This window comes from Myxine glutinosa, chromosome 9 (assembly GCF_964187855.1).
Source record: "Myxine glutinosa chromosome 9, kmMyxGlut1.1, whole genome shotgun sequence".
NCBI classification, from domain to species: Eukaryota; Metazoa; Chordata; class Myxini; order Myxiniformes; family Myxinidae; genus Myxine; species Myxine glutinosa.
Window position 1 is genome coordinate 149,064,013 of NC_136269.1, and position 25,697 is coordinate 149,089,709.

Sequence of the window (25,697 nt, forward strand, 5' to 3'; positions counted from 1 at the left end):
AAGAACGAGACGGGAGGAAAACGAGAGAAATGAGACGGGAAAAAGCCGATTGGAGAAGAGAGTGAGGTGCGATTGGAGAGGCGAGTGAGGAGCGATTGGAGAGGCGAGTGAGGCACGATTGGAGGGGAGTATGAGGAATTTTTATTTATTTATTTATTTATTTTTGTATACATAATCGAGGCTCGTGAAAGAGCTAACATTTATCACACAAACAAATCAAACAGACAAAGAACCAAAGTATATAAAAAGGGGAGCAGTAGACAAGATGGGGAGAGAAGGGGAAGCACATAAACACAACATTTGTGAGGGACATCGGGAATGTGTGGGAGGGAGAGGGCTTGGGGGGAGAAAGCGTGGGAAGGGGGGGGGGGGTGGTGGGAGAAGTATAAACACAAGGACACCAATGACTTCCAGGAAATAGGTTGGAATTTCAAAAAAGAGGATTTGGGGTGAAATTAGCAGGGGTAGAAAAGATCAAGGTTTTGGATGGGGGAAGATAAGAGATGGTGGTGAACAGCTGTTATAAAGACCTGGAGGGAGGAGTGGGATTGAAGGGAGTGGGGTAGTTTGTTCCATAGGCGGGAGAAAAGAGGAATGAAAGAGTGAAGGTGAGCAGGTCGTCTTGATTTTGGCAGTTTACCCATTAGAGGGTTGCAGGCAGATCTTGTGCGACCTTTAGGAATATTTGGGGAACAGAGCCCAGAGAGAGCTGGAGGAGCAAGGCCGGAGAGGAGTTGGTAGAAGACAGAAAGACCACCAACCTGCCTGCGGTGAGTAGGTGAAAGGCCCTCGGAGCTAGCTCCATCACGGGAGATTCCAATGATTCTGAACGCTTTGGTTTCAACAGCGTGAAGACGAGCTAGGTGTGAGGCAGGAGCACCAGCCCAGAGGGGAGAGCAGTGGATGAAAGCCTTGTATGTGGTGAGGAGCTCATGTGTGCCAAGGAAGGACTTCGCACGACGGAGGATGCCCAGTCGGCGACTGGCTTTGGAGGCCAGATTTGAAATGTGATTTTCCCAAGAAAGATCATGGCAGATAGTGAGACCCAAAAGCTTGAGTGACAGAACTTCTTGGAGAGGATTATTCAGAAAGTGGATGGGAGGGTTGTCCAGTCGGTCTTTTCGGAGAGACATCGTAAGAGTGTGAGATTTGTCACGATTGAAAGACATGTTCCACTTGTTTGCCCAGTCAGTGATTTTGTCCAGGTCTGCAGAGAGTGAGGAGGCTGCAGACTGCCGATCTGAGGGATGAGGAATGGAGCAGCAGAGAGTGGAGTCATCAGCAAAGAGATAGAGAGGATTTTCAAGAGAATCGGAGAGATCATTGATGAAGACCAGAAAAAGCACAGGGCCCAGAACACTGCCTTGGGGAACTCCAGCCTGAACAGGAAGATTAGAGAAACCCATTCAGGGCCACACGTTGACTACGACTAGAGAGGAAGTCCGCCAGCCATGCGTGGAGATTTCCATGGATACCAAAGGAGGCGGGTTGGGTGAGCAGAGCGGGGTGCCAGACCGTATCGAAGGCACGTGATATGTCGAGGGAGACAGCTCTAATTTCCTGTTTGGCATTGAGGACCTCCATCCATTGTTGAGACAGCAGAAGCAGCATGTTCAGAGTAGAGTGACCTGGTCTGAATCCAAATTGATGATCAGAGATCAAGCGATTGGAGAAGAGGAAAGATTTCATATCCGAAGCAATGATGGATTCCATGACTTTGCTGATAATTGGGAGAAGGCTGATTGGTCTGTAACCAATCGCGAATTGGAGAGGAGTGTGAGGGATTGGAGAAGAGTGTGAGGGATTGGAGAGGAGTGTGAGGAGGTATTGGAGAGGAGTGTGAGGAGGTATTGGAGAGGAGTGTGAGGAGGTATTGGAGAGGAGTGTGAGGCGGTATTGGAGAGGAATGTGAGGGGCTGGAGAGGAGCTAGGGGTTGGAGAGGAGTGAGGAGTTGGAGAGGAGCGAGGCGTTGGAGAGGAGCGAGGGTTGGAGAGGAGCGAGGGGTTGGAGAGTGAGGGCTGATTGGAGAGGAGAGTGAGGAGCGATTGGAGAGGTGAGTGAGGGGCGATTGGAGAGGAGAGTGAGGTGCGATTGGAGAGGCGAGTGAGGAGCGATTGGAGAGGCGAGTGAGGCGTGATTGGAAGGGAGTATGAGGAATTGGAGAGGAATGTGAGGGATTGGAGAGGAGTGTGAGGGATTGGAGAGGAGTGTGAGGGATTGGAGAGGAGTGTGAGGGGTTGGAGAGGAGTGTGATGCGTTGGAGAGGAGTGTGAGGGATTGGAGAGGAGTGTGAGGAGGTATTGGAGAGGAGTGTGAGGAGGTATTGGAGAGGAGTGTGAGGAGGTATTGGAGAGGAATGTGAGGAGGTATTGGAGAGGAGTGTGAGGAGGTATTGGAGAGGAGTGTGAGGAGGAATTGGAGAGGAGTGTGAGGAGGTATTGGAGAGGAATGTGAGGAGGTATTGGAGAGGAGTGTTAGGAGGAGTGTGATTGGAGAGGAGTGAGGGTGGAGAGAGGAGAGTGTCAGGTGGAGAGGGGTGAGGGGTCACATATTATGTGAAATAAATTAATTGTGTTCATTACACCATTTCTGGATCTGATGAATTGCCAGTAACCATTTTGTAAAAATGAATGTGCACCATCGAACTCAATATGTCGAAATGTCACACACGTCCATGCCCGTGGGATTCCCATGGGTGACCCTACTAGTATGATAGAACACACACAAGGTTATATGATATAACACACACAAGGCTCTATGATATTGTTGTGGTTTTGAGAATAAAAGCAACCCCCCTTTTAGTTAGTTGCACCACAACATGTAGCCTCGCTTTAGCCAGTTATTTCTTACTAGCGGGGTCACCCGTGGGAATCCCACGGGCATGGATGTGTGTGACATTTCGACATATTGAGTTATATGCTGCACATTCATTTTTACAAAATGGTTACTGGCAAGTCATCAGATCCAGAAATGGTGTGAATTTAGTTATTTCACATAATATGTGACCCCTCACTCCTCTCCACCTGACACTCTCCTGTCTCCACCTGACACTCTCCTGTCTCCACCTGACACTCTCCTCTCTCCACCTAGCACTCCTCTCCTCTCCAAACCCTCACATCCCTCTCCTTTCCAATCCCTCACCTCTCCAATCCCTCACACTCCTCTCCTCTCCAATCCTTCACACGCCTCTCCAATCGCGCCTCACACTCCTCTCCAATCGCGCCTCACACTCCTCTCCAATCGCGCCTCACACTCCTCTCCAATCATGCCTCACACTCCTCTCCAATCGTGCCTCACACTCCCCTCCAATCACTCCTCTCCAATCGTGCCTCACACTCCTCTCCAATCACGCCTCACACTCCTCTCCAATCGTGCCTCACACTCCTCTCCAATCGCGCCTCACACTCCTCTCCAATCGCGCCTCACTCGCCTCTCCAATCGGCTTTCCCCGTCTCGTTTCTCTCCTTTTTCTCCCGTCTCGTTCTTTTTCTTGCTCCAAATCGGCCCGTCGGAATCGGAAATCGGCCCGTCTCGCCCGTCGGCCCGTCGGAATCGGAAATCGGCCCGTCTTGCTTTTGTGCTTGTGCGTAAATAAATTGTGTTCATGACACCATTTCTGGTGTTGGGCTAGCGGCTAGGGTGCCGGCTTAGGATCCTGGGTTCGAATCTCGGTCGATCGCCGAATTAATGCCAGGGGGGTTGACTCAGCCTGTCATCCTTCCGAGGTCGGCTAATTGAGTACCAGTTCACTGGTAATTCCCTGTTTGTCGTTGAAGGCGGCAAAAAGGGTTGGCGTCAGGAAGGGCATCCGGCCGTAAAACATTGCTTCAAAAAGGGGACAAAAAAACAACAACTACCACGGTCCCCGAAAAGGCCAACCCCCGCTTTGCGGGGAAAAATGGCCTCTAAACGGTGGTTTTTACACCATTTCTGGATCTGATGACTTGCCAGTAACCATTTTGTAAAAATGAATGTGCAGCATCTAACTCAATATGTCGAAATGTCACACACATCCATGCCCGTGGGATTCCCACGGGTGACCCCGCAAGTTTGCATTGACGTTCGTCGATGGACTCGTTCGCCCGTCTCATTCGTTTTCTTGCTGCATCCTGTTCAAGTCTGCGTTCTTCATCGATCGTCTCATTCATTTTGGAAATAGAAGTTTCCACGCAGCGCATGAATTGTCACGATCCTCAAGAGGAATTTGTCTCGTAATCATCAAATGATAAATGGCAAGTAAATTATATTGTGGAAAATTAAAGATTTCAAATAAACCTATTTAAAGTGTATTCGCACATAACTAATTTTAAAAAACGAAGAAATATCTCTCGGTAATTTCCTGAAACATATTTTACTTCCGGCTAATAATGTTGAATTAAATAAAAACGAAGAAATATATGTCGGCATCATTGTTGACGTTTTTGTGACGACTGTCATCAAACGAAAAAGTAATATATCTTAACGGAAAAGCAAAAGCGAATTTTTAATATATATCGACACGTTGCCGTCGGTGTCATGTTGGGCGGTGTATGATACACCATGACGCGATTTTTAAAAATATATCTCTGCATTTTCCCGCGTGTGTGGAATGTTCTCAATTATTGCTGACACCGAGTCCAAAACCATCGATAAAAATGAAATCATATGGTGAGTTAGATTGGAGATAAAGGCGTGAGAGAGACTCAATGGCCTTGAAGTTGAAGTTACAGGCGTTTGAGAATTCATTTCGTTCTATAAACGGCAACTTTCATTGGATTTCCTTCCCGTTTTTTTTCAACCGAGTCGAAAACTATGTTAGCGACTGTGAAAAATGAAATGATATATCGAATTTTTAATATGTATCGACACGTTGCCGTCGGTGTCATGTTAGGCGGTGTATGATACACCATGACGTGATTTTAAAAAATATATCTGCATTTTCCCGCGTGTGTGGAATGTTCTCAATTATTGCTGACACCGACTCTAAAACCATCGATAAAAATGAAATCATATGGTGAGTTAGATTGGAGATAAAGGCGTGAGAGAGACTCAATGGCCTTGAAGTTACAGGCATTTGAGAATTCATTTCGTTCTATAAACGGCAACTTTCATCGGATTTTCTTCTCGTTTTTTTTCAACCGAGTCTAAAACTATGTTAGCGACTGTGAAAAATGAAATGATATATCGAATTTAAAATAGATATCGACACATTGCCGTCGGTGTCATGTTGGGCGGTGTATGATACACCATGACGCGATTTTAAAAAATATATCTCTGCATTTTCCCGCGTGTGTGGAATGTTTGTGGAAAATTAAAGATTTCAAATAAACCTATTTAAAGTGTATGCGCACATAACTAATAAAAAAAACGAAGAAATATCTCTCGGTAATTTCGTGAAACATATTTTACTTCCGGCTAATATGTTGAATGAAATAAAAACGAAGAAATATATGTCGGCATCATTGTTGACGTTTTTGTGACGACTATCATCAAACGAAATAGTAATATATCATAACGGAAAAGCAAAAGCGAATTTTTAATATATATCGACACATTGCCGGCGGTGTCATGTTGGGCGGTGTATGATACACCATGACGCGATTTTAAAAAATATATCTCTGCATTTTCCCGCGTGTGTGGATTGTTCTCAATTATTGCTGACACCGAGTCTAAAAGTAAAACCATCGATAAAAATGAAATCATATGGTGAGTTAGATTGGAGATAAAGGCGTGAGAGAGACTCAATGGCCTTGAAGTTACAGGCCTTTGAGAATTCATTTCGTTCTATAAACGGCAACTTTCATCGGATTTTCTTCCCGTTTTTTTTCAGCCGAGTCTAAAACTATGTTAGCGACTGTGAAAAATGAAATGATTTATCGAATTTGATTTGAAATAAAACTGGGGGAGAGCAAGACACCACGGGCCTACAAAACAGGACTCAAAGCTATGCGAGTTAATAAAATGGTGGATATTTGTTTATAGCCACTCCCAGAATGGGTGGAGCTATGGGTGGAGCGACTCTGCAAACCGAGTAAGCCACACCCCGGACAGACACCCAACAGATAGACAGACAGACAGACAGAATCATCTACGGCTATTATAATATAGATTAAATGTTAAGTATAGTCTCCTTCCCAGTGTTAGTATGCGTTGAGACAGGTAAGTAAGGGTAGGGCTCATTGGGTCTGGAATGCCATGTGCTGGGCCTAGAGCAAGTCAAGGAGGCCCGAGGGAGGAGTCGGAGGGAGTGGCTGGCAAGCAGCAAACAGTCAATGGAGCTAATGGGGAGTGGCCAGCAACGGCGGCCAATAAGGACTAAGGGGAGTAACTGGTGTGGGGGGGCTATCACGACACGTGACCCCCGGCGGCCAGTGGAGGCCCTTGGAACATTCTAGTGGGGCTCCGGGGGGATATAAGACCCACCCCGGACCCCCAAACTCTCTCTCTCTCTCTCTCTGCCCCCGGACTCAAGAAGCTCTTAGCGCTCTGCCCAGATCTCTGCGTTCTGCCCCTGCTCTCTGCTGCCCCGTTCTCCCTGGCTCTAGTCTCTTGTTTGCCCTCACTCTACTGGGGAACGCTCTCGTGGCCCTATACTTCGGCAATCTCTCCTGCCTGGATGCCCTGCATGTGCGCTTCGCCTCGCTGACTTCGGGACACCCTGTGCGGATTCCCGCACGTGCACTTCGCCTCGCTGACTTCGGGACACCCTGTGCGGATTCCCGCACGTGCACGACTGAGGCCGACGTCCCTGCTACGAACATCACTAAGGGGAATGCCCAACGGGCCGTCCGGGGGCGAACTGCACTGAGCGGCCGCGCTTTGAGCGCGTCCTCTTCTTCCTCCCTTCTCCCCGCGTGAGTCAGAGGGCCCTTGTCTGGGCTTTAAGTAAGAACGGTTACGTTTATATCCTGTGTCTCTTTTCTCTCGCCACTGTACATTTGTAATAAACCTGTGTTTTGCTTCCAACTTGGCCGTTTACGTCTTTTCACCATTGGCCTCGCATTGCATGAGATAGAACCGCTCGATCGGGTTCAAAGTGATTAACGGCACGAGTCACATGACACGCAAACCGCTCGGGCATATCAGACCGGTGTGACTCGTGTGAGGTTCAGCCCCCGTCCTCGCAGCGGCATGTGTATCGAAGGTACTCGGGTATTTGACCGGAAACCCTTCCGCGCGCTCGCTGCGGGGTTGGCGGCTGGAATTGCTCAGCAATCCGCCCTACGAGTGTAAAGTGGGTAGCGGCCTTGTGGACTCGAAGCTCGAGGGGGAGGACTTAACCCCCCTCAGTACGCCGACGGGCTCGAGATCCGCAACAATATAATACACACAAGGCTGTATGATATAACACACACAAGGCTATATGATATAACACACACAAGGCTATATGATAGAACACACACAAGGCTATATAATATAACATGCACAAGGCTATATGATATAACAAACACAAGGCTATATGATATAATACACACAAGGCTGTATAATATAACACACACAAGGCTATATGATATAACACACACAAGGCTGTATAACACACACAAGGCGGTATGATATAACACACACAAGGCTATATGATATAACACACACAAGGCTGTATGATATAACACACACAAGGCTGTATGACATAACACATACAAGGCTGTATGATTTAACACACACAAGGCTGTATGATATAACACACACAAGGCTGTATGATATAACACACACAAGGCTGTATGATATAACACACACAAGGCTATATGATATAACACACACAAGGCTGTATGATATAACACACACAAGGCTGTATGATATAACACACACAAGGCTGTATGATATAACACACACAAGGCTGTATGATATAACACACACAAGGCTGTATGATATAACACACACAAGGCTGTATGATATAACACACACAAGGCTGTATGATATAACACACACAAGGCTGTATGATATAACACACACAAGGCTGTATGATATAACACACACAAGGCTATATGATATAATGCACACAAGGCTGTATGATATAACACACACAAGGCTGTATGATATAACACACACAAGGCTGTATGATATAACACACACAAGGCTATATGATATAACACACACAAGGCTGTATGATATAACACACACAAGGCTGTATGATATAACACACACAAGGCTGTATGATATAACACACACAAGGCTATATGATATAACACACACAAGGCGGTATGATATAACACACACAAGGCTATATGATATAACACACACAAGGCTATATGATATAACACACACATTGCTATATGATATAACACACACAAGGCGGTATGATATAACACACACAAGGCTGTATGATATTGTGGCGGACACGAAAGCTCACTGGCGTGATGGCATCATTCCGCGGACCAAGTGGGCGGCGGCCACGCCCGAGGGGTAGGCGTGGCCTCGGGATATACACCGGGCACGCAGCCCGGAGCGCTCCAGTGCTACAGTGGAGTTCTTGAAATAAAGACTCTTTTAACTTCCCGCGTTGTCCGCTTCCTCCTTGCTAAGCAAGTAGCGCGCGTAGCACCGCGCTTCATTGGTGACCCTCCGACGTTCTGGTCAGCCGCCGCTGACCACCCGAACACGCCACAGCAATGGCAACCAGCGCGGTCACAATCAAACTCCCCGAGTTCTGGGAGGCTCAAGCTGAAGTTGGGTTCCTGCAGGCAGAAGCTCAGTTCCTACTTCGAGGCATCACGGTGGAGGAGACCATGTACTGCCATGTGGTCGCCTCCCGCGGGCCCGGCACGGCCACCCGCGTCGTGTCGGTCCTGAGGAACCCACCGGGCGACGGCAGGTACGAGGCGATCAAGCGTCTCCTCCTCGCCACGTTCGGCCTCACGGTGGACGCACGGGCCGACCGCCTCCTGGACCTCCCCGAGCTCGGTGACACGCGACCGTCGGTCCGCATGGACCATATGCTGTCGCTGATGGGCAACGAAACCCCGGATTTTCTGTTCCGAGCGCTGTTTCGACGCCAGCTTCCGGCACGAGTACGCCTCGCGTTGGCCGGTTCTGCGACGATGGAACCCCGAGCTCTCGCTGCCGAGGCCGACAAGTTCTTCGCGGCTTTGGACACGCAGGCGAGTTTTGGCGTGGCCGTCGCGCATCCCGAGGCTGACCCTGATGCTGATGCACCACACCTCGTGGATCTCGAGGCTGATGCACACCGCATGGCCGCCGCCACGCCACGCCCACCACCACCGCGAAAACCGCAGCCTCCGCCTTCGCCGCAAACCTGGTGCCATTTCCACGCCAGGTTTGGCCACAAGGCAAGGAATTGTTGCCCGCCGTGCTCCTTCGGCAAGTCGGGAAACTACAAAGCCGGCGCTCGGTAGCGGCCCTGAGCGTCGGCCATTCCGGCAGCCTTCTTTTTATAACGGACACCTTGTCCGGGCGCCGTTTCCTATGTGACACGGGTGCACTGGTGAGCGTTATCCCTGCCTCTACGTCCGACAAGCGAACCGCGGGCCGGGGGCCCCCGTTGCTTGCCGCGAACAGAACACCCATACGCACATTCGGGAAGCGCTGCCTCTCCCTGCGGTTTGGAAGGCAACGCTTCACGTGGACGTTCGTAACCGCTAGTGTCCCCATGGCACTGCTCGGTGTGGACTTCCTCTGTACAAACGGGTTGTTGGTAGATATGAAGAACAGACGCCTTGTCCAGGCTGAAACGTTCAGCTTGCTTGCTTGAGCGCTGAGCAGCTCGTTGAGCGGCTCACTGAGCGGCTCACCGAGCGGCTCGCCAAGCAGATTGCTGAGCGTTTCGGTCCCGGCGAGGTTAGTTTGTACGCTTCCGGCAGCGGACGAATTCACCCGCCTCCTCGCCAGCTTCCCGGCCCTCATGCGGCCCACCTTCTCGGCGGGGGCCGTCAAGCACGGGGTGGAACACCACATCCCCACCGCCGGGCCACCGGTCTACGCCCGGGCACGCCGCCTCGAGCCGACGAAGCTCGCGGTAGCTAAAGCGGAGTTCGCTACGCTGGAGCGGCTCGGCATTGTGCGGCGCTCCGAGAGTGCTTGGGCGTCGCCGCTCCACATCGTGCCAAAGCCCGGCGGGGGATGGCGACCGATGGCGACCGTGATGGCGATCAATGATCAAGTATGCAATTCCTCTCCATCCAAGTCAATCAGATGAATATTGACGATTTTAGTAATTTGGCCTATATTGACCTATTCACCTTTAGACCTGAAAAATAATGGGTGGTTGAATTAAATGACCAGACATGCAAATCCTGTTCAAATTTCAAGTCAACCGGATGAAAATTGAGGATTTTATAAACTTCAACCAAGTTGTTGACTTTTGGCCTATGTTGACCTTTTGATCTCAAAATCAATAGGTTTCTTTTTTATGATCAACGCTACGATTTGGTGACATTTCGTAAAGATCCGTTGAAAATTGTGACCTGCAGGCGATTCACATACAGACAGACAGAGTAACACACAGGACCATCCAATATACTTGAAAACTCTTATATTTTCGCAAGTAACAAACCACCCAAATGCAATACCCACCTACTCATGCCAGCTGTTGCAATGACGATGTTTTCCTATTTTGACATTTTTATGAAATTATATTCCTCATGGCTTGTCCGTCCCAAGAACTGCCACTTATAACTGCAATCAGTGATTTATATGTGGACCCTTACAAAACTGCGAGCCATGAGGAACAAGGAAAAAAAAGACGTAAAATGTCATACCCTCCATGGTTTTAGTCATTTCGCTGTACAGAGTTAAAGGCCACCAATTGGGCATCTTTGCTCAGGTTACAAAACAAAATCTTCTGCACATGTATACTGTCATGTATTGTGTTTTTGCCAAGTTTGAACAAAATCAGTCCATGCATGTCGAGAAATGGTTGAGGGCACGTTTAAGTAACAAAATGGCCACCAGTCGGCCATGTTGGATCTGATCTCGAAAAAGGATGACGTGCATATGTGAGCCATCATTCATTATCTGTGTGCCACGTTTGAGCAAGATCGGTAAATGCATGTCAGAGAAATCGTTGATGACGTGTTCAATATCAGGTTTTTTTTTTACAACTAAAGTGTCCGCCAGTCCACCAGTCCGCAATCTTTGATCAGATCGCAAAATAAATTGAGGTGCATGTGCATGCCCTAATCTGCTGTGTGTGCCAAGTTTGAACAAAATCGGACAATGCATTCCGAGATATAGTTGCGGACACACAGATGGACAGACAAACAAACGGACGAGACCCAATCGATAAGCCCCCATTTTGAACTAAGTTTAAAAAGGGTAGAGACATCACATATACTCATTTTTATATACAAAGAAGGGCAGTGCAAGTGAATATGGGGAGAGGGAATGGTACAAATGTAACAGAATTAAGCAATTCAAATTTTATATGTAGCTCTGATCTATATTGAACTACGAAAGAACATAAAATTGCAATAAAGAAAATTTTGACTTGATACTTCAAAACCTCCCATCACACTTCCCCATTCTTTACCTTATATCTCACACATCCTTCCTATAGTTTAAGTTTATATGAAGATGCTTGATGGAACAAGTCAGGAGACGACGATGGTTCACGAGCGAGCGGTAATGACAAAGGACGGACTATAACGGAAACAGGCCCGGAAATGTTAAAACGAAGGTTACTGACCTTGAAATGAGATAGAAAATAATGTATAATCAGTTATGAGGTCAGTTAGCTACACAATACAGAAAATTCGGTTTGATTCCAACAACTTTGAAACATTGACCTTTGTGACCTTCAAAGGTCAAAGGTCGAAGATTCTGAAATTAGTTGGAAAACTTGTATTTCATGATGTATGTGATAATATTAAAACATGTATGACATTTCACCCTATCAGGAAGCGAACAGTGTAATAAAACCATCAAAAATCGACTTTTCTAAATTTCGTGACCTTGTGACCTTGACCTAGGGGCGAAAATGAAAAATCGAGCTCCGTGGGGCTAGACACATGACTGGCCTAACCAAATACCGAAACCCCTGTCAGATTCCACCAACTCCCTCGGAGAAGATGTAGCTTGAACTCAATTACCCCCTAAAAAGACATCTTTTTTGGGCGTCGCTCCGACCACAATGGGCGCAATACGCCCACTCTAGGCAGGACACAACTAGATCATGATATCAACCTCCCACCCAAGCTTCAACAAGATCGGATGATATCATCGGGTAGTTATGCTGCGGACAGACAGACAGACACAGACAGACACACACTCATGACGAATATAGTGGTCACTCTGTTTGATAACTCGTGAACCAATAAACGATCAAATGTAATTACTTACCACCCAATTTGGCCACCTGTCTTTGGGCATGTTGCTCATCCAGATGTCCAGCAACTTGGAGATAGCAGCCACAGAGATGTTGCTTTGATCATCCACGAGCAAGAAATTGAAAGGGAAATCTGCCTCGTATTGCAGATTTGTACCGTAGTACATCATCGTCTTCTTTATTTCACTATTATCATAAGATTCTGTGATCATTAACCTGAGAGGCAAAATAAGGTATATCATGCTCTTGTCGGGTCGGGATGTGAACAAAATGGCTGTTTGTACTCACTAACAAGAATGCCAAGCTGATATCATCTGCCTTTTTAAATGTTAGAAATATTAAGAGTTGCACATTTCCCAGGTCGAGTGACACTTCTCTCATCATTAAATGGAGAAAAGAACAATGACCAATGACCTAATCAATCATACTCAGCTGCTAGTAGGATTAGGCCAAAATATATATATTGCTTGTCTCTGACCAAAGTTCGAGAATTGATGCGGAAATGCTGGTTTTTTTTCCCCCTTTTTTTTTTGGAAAAGCATGGATTGCACATATAGAGGTGTTGTTTTTTGTGTCCTCATGCCTTGCGGTCCTCCTCATCTGCCGTGGCACCGTCCAGAGAGAGATTAAAGACAGCCAATGGGACAGTTAGGCCTTTATGTAAATAATGAACACAAGCTTAAGTTATTTTAAAATGTATTTATTCTGAAAATCATTAAGTTCTTCAAGCATATGATAGACTACCATTTCCTTCTCGAGATCGCCTCGCCGTACCATCAAACATTCCAATGCGTCGATCGTATCGTGTCAACACTGCGCATGCGCAAGTGGTCTGAATTATTTCTACGCTGAAAAAACCGCGCATGCGCAAATGACTACACCCGCTGGAAAGCTGTTCGTGCACGGGATGACACGATGCACGTGGTGACGTCATAACGTAAACGGATCACATTTCTTCATTTATCTGCCGAACCGCTGAATCGATTTTGACGATGTAAACGTCATCGTGTAGCCCGCAGCTCTCTAGGCCTTCTGGTTGCTTCACACGAACCCGACAAAGAACGTCTTCGTTTCAATAAATAACAATATCCAGCCGATTGTATTCATGACGTCACGGCACACAAAACTACTCATATCTTTGGAACGGCTGGTTGGATTTGGACAAACTAAACGTAGTTTTCTAGGGGAGACCCGTGTGCGTCGATACCAATAGCGACACTCACAGACCGGTATTTCCCGAGATAACGCGCCGGCCGGGCAACATTCATACATCATATGGCTCCTCACGCTCGAAATCGCGTTTTCGGCGAGAACGTGACGTCACGGCTCACTTAATTGCAATTTTCTCGTCTCGGCACCGCCTCAAGTATACGCGAACACTTCAGGCAGCGCGGCATTGTTTATGTTTAATGTGCTCTATAATTTATGATGTGCTCTATATTTAAATATAGACAGCGCGCTCTGTTGTTGGTACCGTTGGAAATTAAAAAAAAAAAAAAAATGTTGACGTGCAGGGTCAAAATCGATGCGCGCGCTGACCAGAGACCGGAAATATATTTTTCTCGGCCTTATACAATGACCAACACTCAGCCATTCTATTCAAAACAGCCTACCCTGAGCCATTAAGCAACCAAGAAAGCAACAGTCCACCCCGAGCCATGAAGCAACCAAGAAAGCTCCAGGCTACCCCGAGCCATGAAGCAACCAAGAAAGCAACAGCCTACCCTGAGCCATGAAGCAACCAAGAAAGCTCCAGGCTACCCCGAGCCATGAAGCAACCAAGCAAGCTCCAGTCTACCCCGAGCCATGAAGCAACCAAGAAAGCTCCAGGCTACCCCGAGCCATGAAGCAACCAAGAAAGCTCCAGGCTACCCTGAGCCATGAAGCAACCAAGAAAGCTCCAGGCTACCCCAAGCCATAAATCAACCAAGAAAGCAACAGCCTACCCCGAGCCATGAAGCAACCAAGAAAGCTCCAGGCTACCCCGAGCCATGAAGCAACCAAGAAAGCTCCAGGCTCCCCCGAGACATGAAGCAACCAAGAAAGCTCCAGGCTTTCCCGAGCCAGGAAGCAACCGATAAAGCTCCAGGCTATCCCGAGCCATGAAGCAACCAAGAAAGCAACAGCCTACCCCAAGCCATGAATCAACCAAGAAAGCTAGAGCCTACCCCGAGCTATGAAGCAACCAAGAAAGCTCCAGGCTACCCCGAGCCATGAAGCAACCAAGAAAGCAACAGCCTACCCCGAGCCATGAATCAACCAAGAAAGCTCCAGGCTACCCCAAGCCATGAAGCAACCAAGAAAGCAACAGCCTACCCTGAGCCATGAAGCAACCAAGAAAGTTCCAGGCTACCCCGAGCCAGGAAGCAACCAAGAAAGCTCCAGCCTACCCGAGCCATGAAGCAACCAAGAAAGCTCCAGGCTACCCCGAGCCATGAAGCAACCAAGAAAGCTCCAGGCTACCCCGAGCCATAAAGCAACCAAGAAAGCTCCAGGCTACCCCGAGCCATGAAGCAACCAAGAAAGCAACAGCCTACCCCGAGCCATGAAGTAACTAAGAAAGCTCCAGGCTACCCCGAGCCATGAAGCAACAAAGAAAGCTCCAGGCTACCCCGAGCTATGAAGCAACCAAGAAAGCTCCAGGCTTTCCCGAGCCAGGAAGCAACCAAGAAAGCAACAGCCTACCCCGAGCCATGAAGCAACCAAGAAAGCCCCAGGCTATCCCGAGCCATGAAGCAACCAATAAAGCAACAGCCTACCCCGAGCCATGAATCAACCAAGAAAGCTCCGGGCTACACTGAGCCATGAAGCAACCAAGAAAGCAACAGCCTACCCTGAGCCATGAAGCAACCAAGAAAGCTCCAGGCTACCCCGAGCCATGAAGCAACGAAGAGAGGAACAGCCTACCCCGAGCCATGAAGCAACAAAGAAAGCTCCAGGCTACCCCGAGCCATGAAGCAACCAAAAAAGCAACAGCCTACCCGAGCCATGAAGCAACCAAGAAAGCTCCAGGCTACCCCAAGCCATAAATCAACCAAGAAAGCAACAGCCTACCCCGAGCCATGAAGCAACCAAGAAAGCTCCAGGCTACCCCGAGCCATGAAGCAACCAAGAAAGCTCCAGGCTCCCCCGAGACATGAAGCAACCAAGAAAGCTCCAGGCTTTCCCGAGCCAGGAAGCAACCGATAAAGCTCCAGGCTATCCCAAGCCATGAAGCAACCAAGAAAGCAACAGCCTACCCCGAGCCATGAATCAACCAAGAAAGCTACAGCCTACCCCGAGCTATGAAGCAACCAAGAAAGCTCCAGGCTACCCCGAGCCATGAAGCAACCAAGAAAGCAACAGCCTACCCCGAGCCATGAATCAACCAAGAAAGCTCCAGGCTACCCCAAGCCATGAAGCAACCAAGAAAGCAACAGCCTACCCTGAGCCATGAAGCAACCAAGAAAGCTCCAGGCTACCCCGAGCCAGGAAGCAACCAAGAAAGCTCCAGCCTACCCGAGCCATGAAGCAACCAAGAAAGCTCCAGGCTTTCCCGAGCCAGGAAGCAACCAAGAAAGCAACAGCCTACCCCGAGCCATGAAGCAACCAAGAAAGCCCCAGGCTATCCCGAGCCATGAAGCAACCAATAAAGCAACAGCCTACCCCGAGCCATGAATCAACCAAGAAAGCTCCGGGCTACACTGAGCCATGAAGCAACCAAGAAAGCAACAGCCTACCCTGAGCCATGAAGCAACCAAGAAAGCTCCAGGCTACCCCGAGCCATGAAGCAACGAAGAGAGGAACAGCCTACCCCGAGCCATGAAGCAACAAAGAAAGCTCCAGGCTACCCCGAGCCATGAAGCAACCAAAAAAGCAACAGCCTACCCGAGCCATGAAGCAACCAAGAAAGCTCCAGGCTACACCGAGCCATGAAGCAACCAAGAAAGCAACGCCTACCCTGAGCCATGAAGCGACCAAGAAAGCTCCAGGCTACCCCAATCCATGAAGCAACCAAGAAAGGAACAGCCTACCCCGAGCCATGAAGCAACCAAGAAAGGAACAGCCTACCCCGAGCCATGAAGCAACCAAGAAAGCAACAGCCGACCCTGAGCCATGAAGCAACCAAGAAAGCTCCAGGCTACCCTGAGCCATGAAACAACTAAGAAAGCTCAAGCCTACCCCGAGCCATGAAACATCTAAGAAAGCTCCAGCCTACCCCAAGCCATGAAGCAACAAAGAAAGCTCCAGGCTACCCCGAGCCATGAAACAACTAAGAAAGCTCCAGCCTACCCTGAGCTATGAATCGACTAAGAAAGCTCCAGCCTACCCCGAGCCATGAAGCAACAAAGAAGCTCCATGCTACCCCAAGCCATGAAGCAACAAAGAAAGCTCCAGGCTACCCCGAGCCATGAAACAAATAAAGCTCCAGCCTACCCCAATCCATGAAGCAACCAAGAAAGAACCAGCCTACACTGAGCCATGAAGCAACCAAGAAAGCAACAGCATACCCCAAGCCATGAAGCAACCAACAAAGCGACAGCCTACCCCAAGCCATGAAGCAACCAAAAAAGCTCCAGCCTACCCTGAGCCATGAAGCAACCAAGAAAGCAACAGCCTACCCCGAGCCATAAAGTAACCGAGAAAGAACCAGCCTACGCCAAGCCAGAACCTTGATGGCTGATGGGGGCATACAGCATTGGGGTACTCGTACATGCACCGTGTTTGCAGCTGTGGAGGAAGTAGGGTGAAGTTTCAAACAGCAAGAAGCCTACTATATAATTTGTGTATCCAGTAAATATATATATATATATATATATATATATATATATATATATATATATATATATATATATATATATATATATATACTAGACGACCCATGACCCGTTGGGTCAATGTCAGTTTGAATAGATATGAGAATAGAACTAAAGCGAACGCTAGACATAATCAGGGAGATTATTTGGGCCAGCAAGCCATAAGGCTCACCTCTCCAGCGTTCTAAATCACTTACCTGTGACACGTGATTTCGGCCCTTATCTCCGATCACGTTTTTTTTTTTTTTTTTTTTTTAGAAAAAACACGCGACCCGTGGACTACCACGATTTTGTTGTCAGAGGACACTTCTGATGACGATGTTCTTTGTCGACGATCCTCCATTTACATAAACTCGCACGTTCTCTTTCCTCTTCCCTCGACTGAGCGCCACATACAGCTGACCATGCTGGAAGACCGGTTTCTCCAGGTAGACCAGCACATTCTCCATAGTTTGCCCTTGCGCCTTATGGATCGTCATTGCGAAGCAGGATTGTATGGGGAACTGGCAGCGCTGCAAAGGGATATCCTCAGCTTCCGACAGATTTAGTCGGATCCGAGGGAGCATTACAGTTTCGCCTTCAAACGTTGAACTTGTGATCCTCGCAACTATAATATTTCGAAGCATGTCCTCAACAATCATGCATGTCCCGTTGCAAAGTTTCGGAGGGTCCAAGTTCCGCATCAAAATGATAGGGGATCCTTTTTTGAGCTCGAGGTTGTGCGGCGGCAATCCCGAGACTTCAACAGAATCTAGGAATTCCGTTGGGAAGTGCGTCGCATCAGTACCCTCAGTCACACTGTTGAACGCAGCATACTCCTTGCTAGCACCAGGGAACCGTGTGATGCATCTTGAATTGATGTTTCGCATCACATCGTTGAGGGGCACTAATATAGACCTTGCTGAAAAAACCTCCATCGGATTGGCGAATGATGGATATATGGTATCGATGCACTCATCGAGCCCACTCGCTGTCAGCAGTATATCCTCTGGCAAATCTATCTCATCATCCGCATTTTTCTCGATTCTATCCTCGCCGATGTCGAGCAAAAATCTTGAAAACTGCCCACTTCCGTCGGTCAGTCGCATATTAGTTCTCAAGTGAAACATTCCAAAGCTCTGCCATAAGTAGGACTTCTTTATGCACGCATTCTCAACGTCAGCATCACACCCTCTTTTCACCACGGGCAGAAGTTGACGGAAATCACCACAGCATATCGTCAAGATCCCTCCAAAAGGCTCGTCTTTGTCACATACATCACGCAACGTGTGATCCACAGCCTCGAAACTCTCTCTCCTGATCATAGGACACTCATCCCACACGATGAGTTTTGTACTTCGAAAGAGGTCTGCGATAGTGGAATTTTTATCGATGTTGCATACGCCATCTTCCCTCGGTGTCAGAGGGATTTGGAACCTTGAGTGCGCTGTTCTTCCACCAGGCATGAGGGTAGCAGCTATGCCAGATGAGGCCACCGCAAGGGCAACTTCTCCACTCGCTCTCACTTTAGAGAGAATCAGGTTAATAAGAAACGTCTTCCCTGTGCCTCCGGGCGCGTCAATGAAAATCATTGATGACTGATTCGTGCGGATGTTGCTATTCGCGTCCATAGACGTGAGGTGTGATTCGTTGTCCGCGTCCGTAGCGCCGTCGGAGGGTTGATACGACATTCTTCCTGCAAATAGTATTGTGTTTGTGCTATCGTTTTGCCGATCATCAAATGACAAATAAATTACATTGTGAAAATTAAAGATTTCAAATAAACCTATTTAAAGTGTATGCGCATATAAATAATAAAAAAAAATCGAAGAAATATCTCTCGGTAATTTCCTGAAACATATTTTACTTCCGGGTAATAATGTTGAATGAAATAACGAAGATATATACTGTATGCCTGTTATTTTAGGCAGTGTATTTTCGTATATCAACGTGGCGCGATTTTTAAAATATATCTCTGCAATTTCCCGTGTGTGCGTGAATGTTCTCAATTATTTCTTTTACCGAGTCTAAAACCATCGATAAAAATGAAATCAGATGGCAAGTTATATTGAAGATAAAGGCGTGAGACAGACTCAATGGCCTTGAAGATACAAGCCTTTCAGAATTCATTTCGTTCTATAAACGGAAACTTTCATCGGATTTTCTTCCCGTTTTTTTTCAACCGAGTCTAAAACTATGTTAGCGACTGTGAAAAATGAAATGATATATCGAATTTGATTTGAAATAAAACTGAGAGAGAGAGCAAGACACCACGGGCCTACAAACAGGCCTCAAAGCTATGCGAGTTAATAAAATGGTGGATATTACTACTCTCTCAAAGGGGTAAGCCACGCCCCCGGACCGATCGAATGTTACACACAAACACGCAAGATTTCAAAAATATATATATATATACAGTGAAACCTTGACTTACGAGTGCACCAACTTACGAGTTTTCCGAGATACGAGCCGTCGCTCGGTCGGTTTTTTGCTTTGTGATGCGAGCCGAGATCTGAGTTACGAGCGAGCGAGCTTGGATATAAAACACGTAATCGTCGAAAAACATGAGCGAGTTGTGCGTGTTGTCGACTTGGCGAGGCAGTACGATCGTAGTACTTCTACGATATGTACGATTTTGAAGCAGAAGGAGTCGATAAAGGCTATAACGCCAGCCAAGGGCGTTAAGATTATTTCAAAGCTCCGGACCTCTGTCCATGAAGAGATGGAGAAGTTGTTGTTTGTGTGGTTGACGGAGAAGCAGCTCGCAGGAGATACCGTGACCGAGAGCATCATCTGTGAGAAGGCACGAGACATTTACGGGGATTTGGTGCAGCAGACGGCGGGAACATCAACGGACGAGGCATCGGAAGAGTCATTCAAAGCCAGTCGGGGATGGTTTGATAATTTTAAGAAGAGGACCGGCATTCACTCCGTCGTCAGGCATGGTGAGGCAGCAAGCTCGGATGTGAAGGCAGCTGAAGATTTTATTATAACTTTTGCCGAACTGATAGAAGCCGAAGGATACATCCCCCAGCAAATCTTCAACTGTGACGAGACAGGGCTCTTCTGGAAAAAGATGCCGAGGAGGACGTATATAACGGCAGAGGAGAAGAGCATGCCAGGCCACAACTTGTTCAGAGTGCCGGCGATAGCTCGCCTTCTCTTTGTGGAAGACACGGTGAGATCCTTAACATCCAACAACTAATGGGACGCAAACGGGGCGCCCAGTTTAGCGGTACACACATTGATGAATCACCCTGCCTGTGAAACACCGACATGACAGGTTATAGCTGGGTCGGGATTCAAACCCAGGCTGGACAGTTTAGAGTCAAGTGTGCGTACCTCCAGTCCAGGCCATCCTGCCAACTTGTATGCTGCATACAGGTGAAATATAAAGCGCGAGATATTTATATATATATATATATTTCAAAAAAAATTGGTGTGGTTTTTGGGGGGCTGGAACGGATTAATAGCATTTCAATTCATTTTAATGGGGAAATTTAATTTGAGAAACGAGCAAATTGAGTTACGAGCTCGGTCACAGAACGAATTAAACTCGTAAGTGAAGGTTTCACTGTGTGTGTGTGTGTGTGTGTGTGTGTGTGTGTGTGTGTGTGTGTGTGTGTGTGTGTGTGTGTGTGTGTGTGTGTGTGTGTGTGTGTGTGTGTGTGTATATATATATATATACATACATATACATATATACATATACATACATATACATATATACATATATATATATACACAGTCGTGGCCAAAAATAGTGACACCCTTGCACTTTTTTCAAATAATGCACCATTTCTTCCAGAAAATTGTTGAAATTAAAAAATCTTTTGGTATTCACAAATGTATTTCTTTAGTTTGCAGTGGAACAAAACAAAAAAAGCTGAAAAAAATTACTAAATCTTAGCCTATTCCACACAGAAATCCTAAAATGTCCTGGACAACATTATTGGCACCTTTTAGAAGTTGTTAGAAATAATTAGATTTCAAGCAGGTATGCAGGATGTTGAACCCTGGTGTTGGGCTAGCGGCTAGGGTGCCGGCTTAGGATCCTAGAATCCTGGGTTCGAATCCTGGTCGATCGCTGAATTAACGCCAGGGGGGTTGACTCAGCCTGTCATCCTTCCGAGGTCGGCTAATTGAGTACCAGTTCACTGGTAATTCCCTGTTTGTCGTTAAAGGCGGCAAAAAGGGTTGGCATCAGGAAGGGCATCCGGCCGTAAAACATTGCTTCAAAAAGGGGACCAAAAAACAACAACAACCACGGTTCCCAAAAAAGGCCAACCCCCGCTTTGCGGGGAAACATGGCCTCTAAAGGTGGTTATTATATTTTTAAGCAGGTAATTCTCCTTCACTTTGGTGGAATTGAACTCAACTGTGGTGAGTTGCAGGTGTCGGCAATATAAAAATCACCCATTCAACCAGTTTGAAAAGAGAAAAGGAGTCATTCTGCTGTTTTGTGTCACTGTGTGTACCAGTGAGCATGGAGAAAAGTAAAAAAAAAAACCAGAGAATTGTCTGAGGTCAGACACAAAATTGTCGCCCAGCACGGACAATCTCAAGGCTAGAAGTCCATCTTCAGAGACCCTGATGTTCTTGTGTACACCGTACGCAATGTTATGAGGAAGTTTAAGGCCCTTGGTACTGTAGCCAACCTCCCTGGACGTGGCCACAAGAGAAAATCTGATCGAAGATTGCAGCAAAGGATTGTTAGAATGGTGGAGAAAGGACCTCGATTCAAGCCAAACAGATTCAAGCTGACCTTCAGACACAAGGTATGACAGTTTCAACTCGCACCATCCGCCGCCGACTCAATGAAAGGGAGTTCTATGGTCGGAGACCTAAGCTGAGAAAGGGACATAAGAAAGCCCGACTGGAGTTTCCAAATCACACATGAACAAGCCAAAATCCTTCTGGGAGAATGTCCTGTGGGGAGATAAGACCAAATTAGAGCTTCTGGTAAAGAACATCATCTCTATGTTTACAGAAAACAAAATGAAGTCTTCAAAGAAAAGAACACCTTCCCTACAGTCAAACATGGAGGAGGTTCAGTGATGTTTTGGGGTTGCTGTGCTGCCTCAGGTACTGGGTGCCTTGAATGTGTGCATGGCATCATGAAATCAGGAGGTTACCAAGGCATTTTGGAGTGCAATGTTCAACCTCGTGTCAGAAAGCTGGGTCTCCGTCGGAGTTCATGTGTCTTGCAGCAGGACAATGACCCCAAACACACTTCAAAAAGCACCCAGGTATGGTTGAAGACAAAATGCTGGAATGTTCTGAAGTGCCCAGCAATGTGTCCAGATCTAAATCCCATTGAACACCTGTGGGGAGATCTGAAAACAGCAGTTGGGAGAAGGCACCCTTCAAATCTGGGAGAATTGGAGCAGTTTGTACAAGAAGAGTGGGCCAAACTTCCAGTAGAGAGGTGTAGGAAGCTCATTCATGGCTATAGGAAGCGCTTGACTGCAGTTATTTTGTCCAAAGGCCGTGATACCAAATATTAAGTCTAGGGTGTCAATAATTTTGTCAATGCCATTTATTTTTATTTTCTGATTTAAAAGGATATATCAAGTTCTGAATCAAAAACAAAGGTTCTGTAATATTAACAGTTAAATAAAGAATTGTGGAGACCAAATACTTTTGTCAATTTCAACTTATTATTGGAGAAAATTGTGAGTTATTTGAAAAAAGTGCAAGGGTACCAATATTTATGGCCACGACTGTATGCTGACTAGTAAAAGTATCTCACTGACTAGTAAACGGCACCCATCCCTCAAATCTCATCAGACAATGTCAACATTCTACTCCGACCTCAAGCAACGGAGTATCTTCTCTTCTCGACTTGGTTATAACAAACTTCCCTGCAAATGTCTGCTGCTGTTCTTCTGCTCCAATCGGTTCTTCTGATCATTTGATTGTTAAAGTGGACATCTCTCTGGCCATTCTCAGAGAGCATCCTCAGCGTCGCGAGTCAGGCATTTGACTCAAGCGACTGGCACGGACTGCAAGCAGCCATCAATCATCTGGGCTGGTCTCCTATCTCCACTGCCTCTGACATCAACTCTTCCTGGGAATTCTTCCAAAGTAAATTGCTCTCTCTCATGCACAGATTTATCCCATCTCGTCTTCAGTTGTCATACCCTTCCTCCTGTCCTGGTACACTGAATCTTGTGGTGAGGCAGTTGCCCTGAAACAACTTGCCTTTGCCTCTTCGAAGGCCAATCTAACTGAAGGCAATCTCAGTTCCTTTCACAAAGCTCGGAACAAGAGTGTCTACCCTCAGGAGAGCCAGGAAGCACCATCTCTCCACTCTCAAGACTGAACCCTCAAACCTGTCTCCTTCCTCCAAATCCTGGTGGTGTCTGGTCAAATCTGTTTCTGGTGTTTGTTACCCTCCATCCCCTCCCTTATCTCAAATGGCTACAAAGCTGACAACGCACGTGACAAAACCGAATGCATCAACTCTGTGTTTGCCTCAATCTTGTGTCCCAAACCCATCTCTACCTGTACCCACCTTACCCAGTCGACCCCAGCTGCTCCTGGACTCTGTGTCCTTCTCTCCTGACAAGGTGGCGAAGTTTCTGCCAAACCTCGACTCTGATTCTGCAACTGCTCTGCCGCTCTTTCACACCCTCTCTGAATTCTCTTCACTCTCTCTTTTGCTCAAGGTCATCTGCCATATGCTTGGAAATCAGCAAACATTACCACTTTACACAAAAAGGTGCAAAAACAGATCCTTGCAACTACAGACCAATCAGCCTGCTCCCAATAATCAGCAAGGTCATGGAATCCATCATCACTTCTGAAATCAAATGCTTCCTCTTCTCCAATGGCTTGATCCCTTATCATAAATTTGGATTCAGACCAGGTCATTCTACTCTGGACATGCTGCTTCTGCTGTCTCAACAATGGATGGAGGTCCTCAATACCAAACAGGAAATCAGAGCTGTCTCCCTTGACATATCTTGTGCCTTCAATACGGTCTGGCACCCCACTCTGCTCACCAAACTCTCCTCCTATGGTAACCATGGAAATCTCCATGCATAGCTTGCAGACTTCCTTTCTGGTCACAGTCAACGTGTGGCCCTGAATGGAATTCTCTCTTCTCCCCTTCCTGTTCAGGCTGGAGTTCCTCAAGGCAGTGCTCTGGGACCTGTGCTTTTTCTGGTCTTCATTAATGATCTCTCCGACTCTCTGGAAAATCCTCTCTATCTCTTTGCTGATGACTCCACTCTCTGCCGCTCCATATCCCAAATCTCAGATCGACAGGCAGCAGCCTCTTCGCTCTCTGTAGACCTGGATAAAATCACAAACTGGTCAAACAAGTGGAACATGTCTTTGAAACCTGACAAATCTCACATTTTCACTATGTCTCTCCAGAAAGACCAACTGGACAACCCTCCCATCTACTTTCTCAACAATCCTCTCCAATAAGTTCTGTCATTCAGGCGTTTGGGTCTCACCATCTGTCATAACCTTTCCTGGGTAAACCACATTTCCAAGATGGCCTCCATAGCCAGTCGCCGACTGGGCATCCTCTGTTGAGCTATCCTTTCTGTGCACTTCTGAGCTCCTCACCGCATACAAAGCTTTCATCGGCAGCTCAATGGAATACTGCTCTCCCCCTGGGCTGGTGCTCCTGCCTCACACCTCGCTCGTCTTCACGCTGTTGAAACCAAAGCATTCAGAATCATTGGAATCTCCCGCGACGAAGCCGATTCTGAGGGCCTTTCTCTCTCTCACCGCAGGCAGGTACAGGTGGTCTTTCTGTCTTCTACCAACTCCTCTCTAGCCTTGCTCCCCCCCCCCCCCCCTCCCCGCTCTCTCTGGGCTCTATCCCCCAAATATTCCTGCAGGACACACAAAATCTGCCAGCTACCCTCTTCTGGTGAAACTGCCAAAATCAAGACTCTCTCCTCACCTTCACTCCTTCACTCCTCTTTTCTCCCACCTCTGGGACAAACTCCTACTCTCTCTTCAATCCCTCTCCTACCTCCAAGTATTTAAAGCAGCTGTTCACCACCATCTCTTATCTTCCCCCATCCAAAACCTTGATCTTTTCTACCACAGTTAAAATGCTCCAAATCCACCTCTTTGAATCCCCAACTTCTTTCCTGTGGTTCATAGAAGTGTTCATTTGCTTTATACCATGTACTCCTCCCTCCTTCCCTCCTAGCCCTCCCCCCTCCACAGATCTACCAGCGTCCCTGTTCTCTTCTGTTGTGCTTGTGTGCTTCCCTCTCTCCCCCTCTTGTCTCCCGCTCCCTTATTTGCATGTTTTGTGTGTCTGTGCATGTTTTTCATGTTCAATGTGTGTTCTGGGGGGGGGGGGGGGTAGGTGAAAATACCGTAGGAAAGGTAGCACTGTATAATTGTAGCATGGACCGTGGGTGCATAGGAGAAATCTCGATGTACTTAAGTGGGGAAGCTGTAACTTAAGGTTGTTTTAATGTTCTTCACATAGGGGGGTGAAGCAGTGATAATTAGTGGAAGGGATTAAGGATAGTTTTCGGCTACTCGCCTCTGGAATTATAACAGTTTGGCTGTTCGTCCAAGGCTAGTATTAACTAGTTACTGACAGGACAGTATTTAGAACTCCCCCTCCCTACTCCATCCTACCCATCATACAAACATCCACGGCAGCACTTTATCAATGCAAGTA

The 25,697-nt window shown here is 47.2% G+C and overlaps 1 protein-coding gene across 2 annotated transcripts in view; it reads right to left on the bottom strand.

Annotated features, from left to right (window-relative positions):
* SLC3A1 (solute carrier family 3 member 1) overlaps positions 1 to 25,697 on the bottom strand; it is a 186,386-nt gene that overhangs the window by 25,440 nt on the left and 135,249 nt on the right. For both annotated transcript variants that reach the window (XM_068127931.2, XM_068127930.2), the window contains one exon: positions 12,272 to 12,473. In XM_068127931.2, coding sequence (XP_067984032.1) covers positions 12,272 to 12,473 — 202 coding nt within the window. The remainder of the gene's footprint in view (positions 1 to 12,271; positions 12,474 to 25,697) is intronic.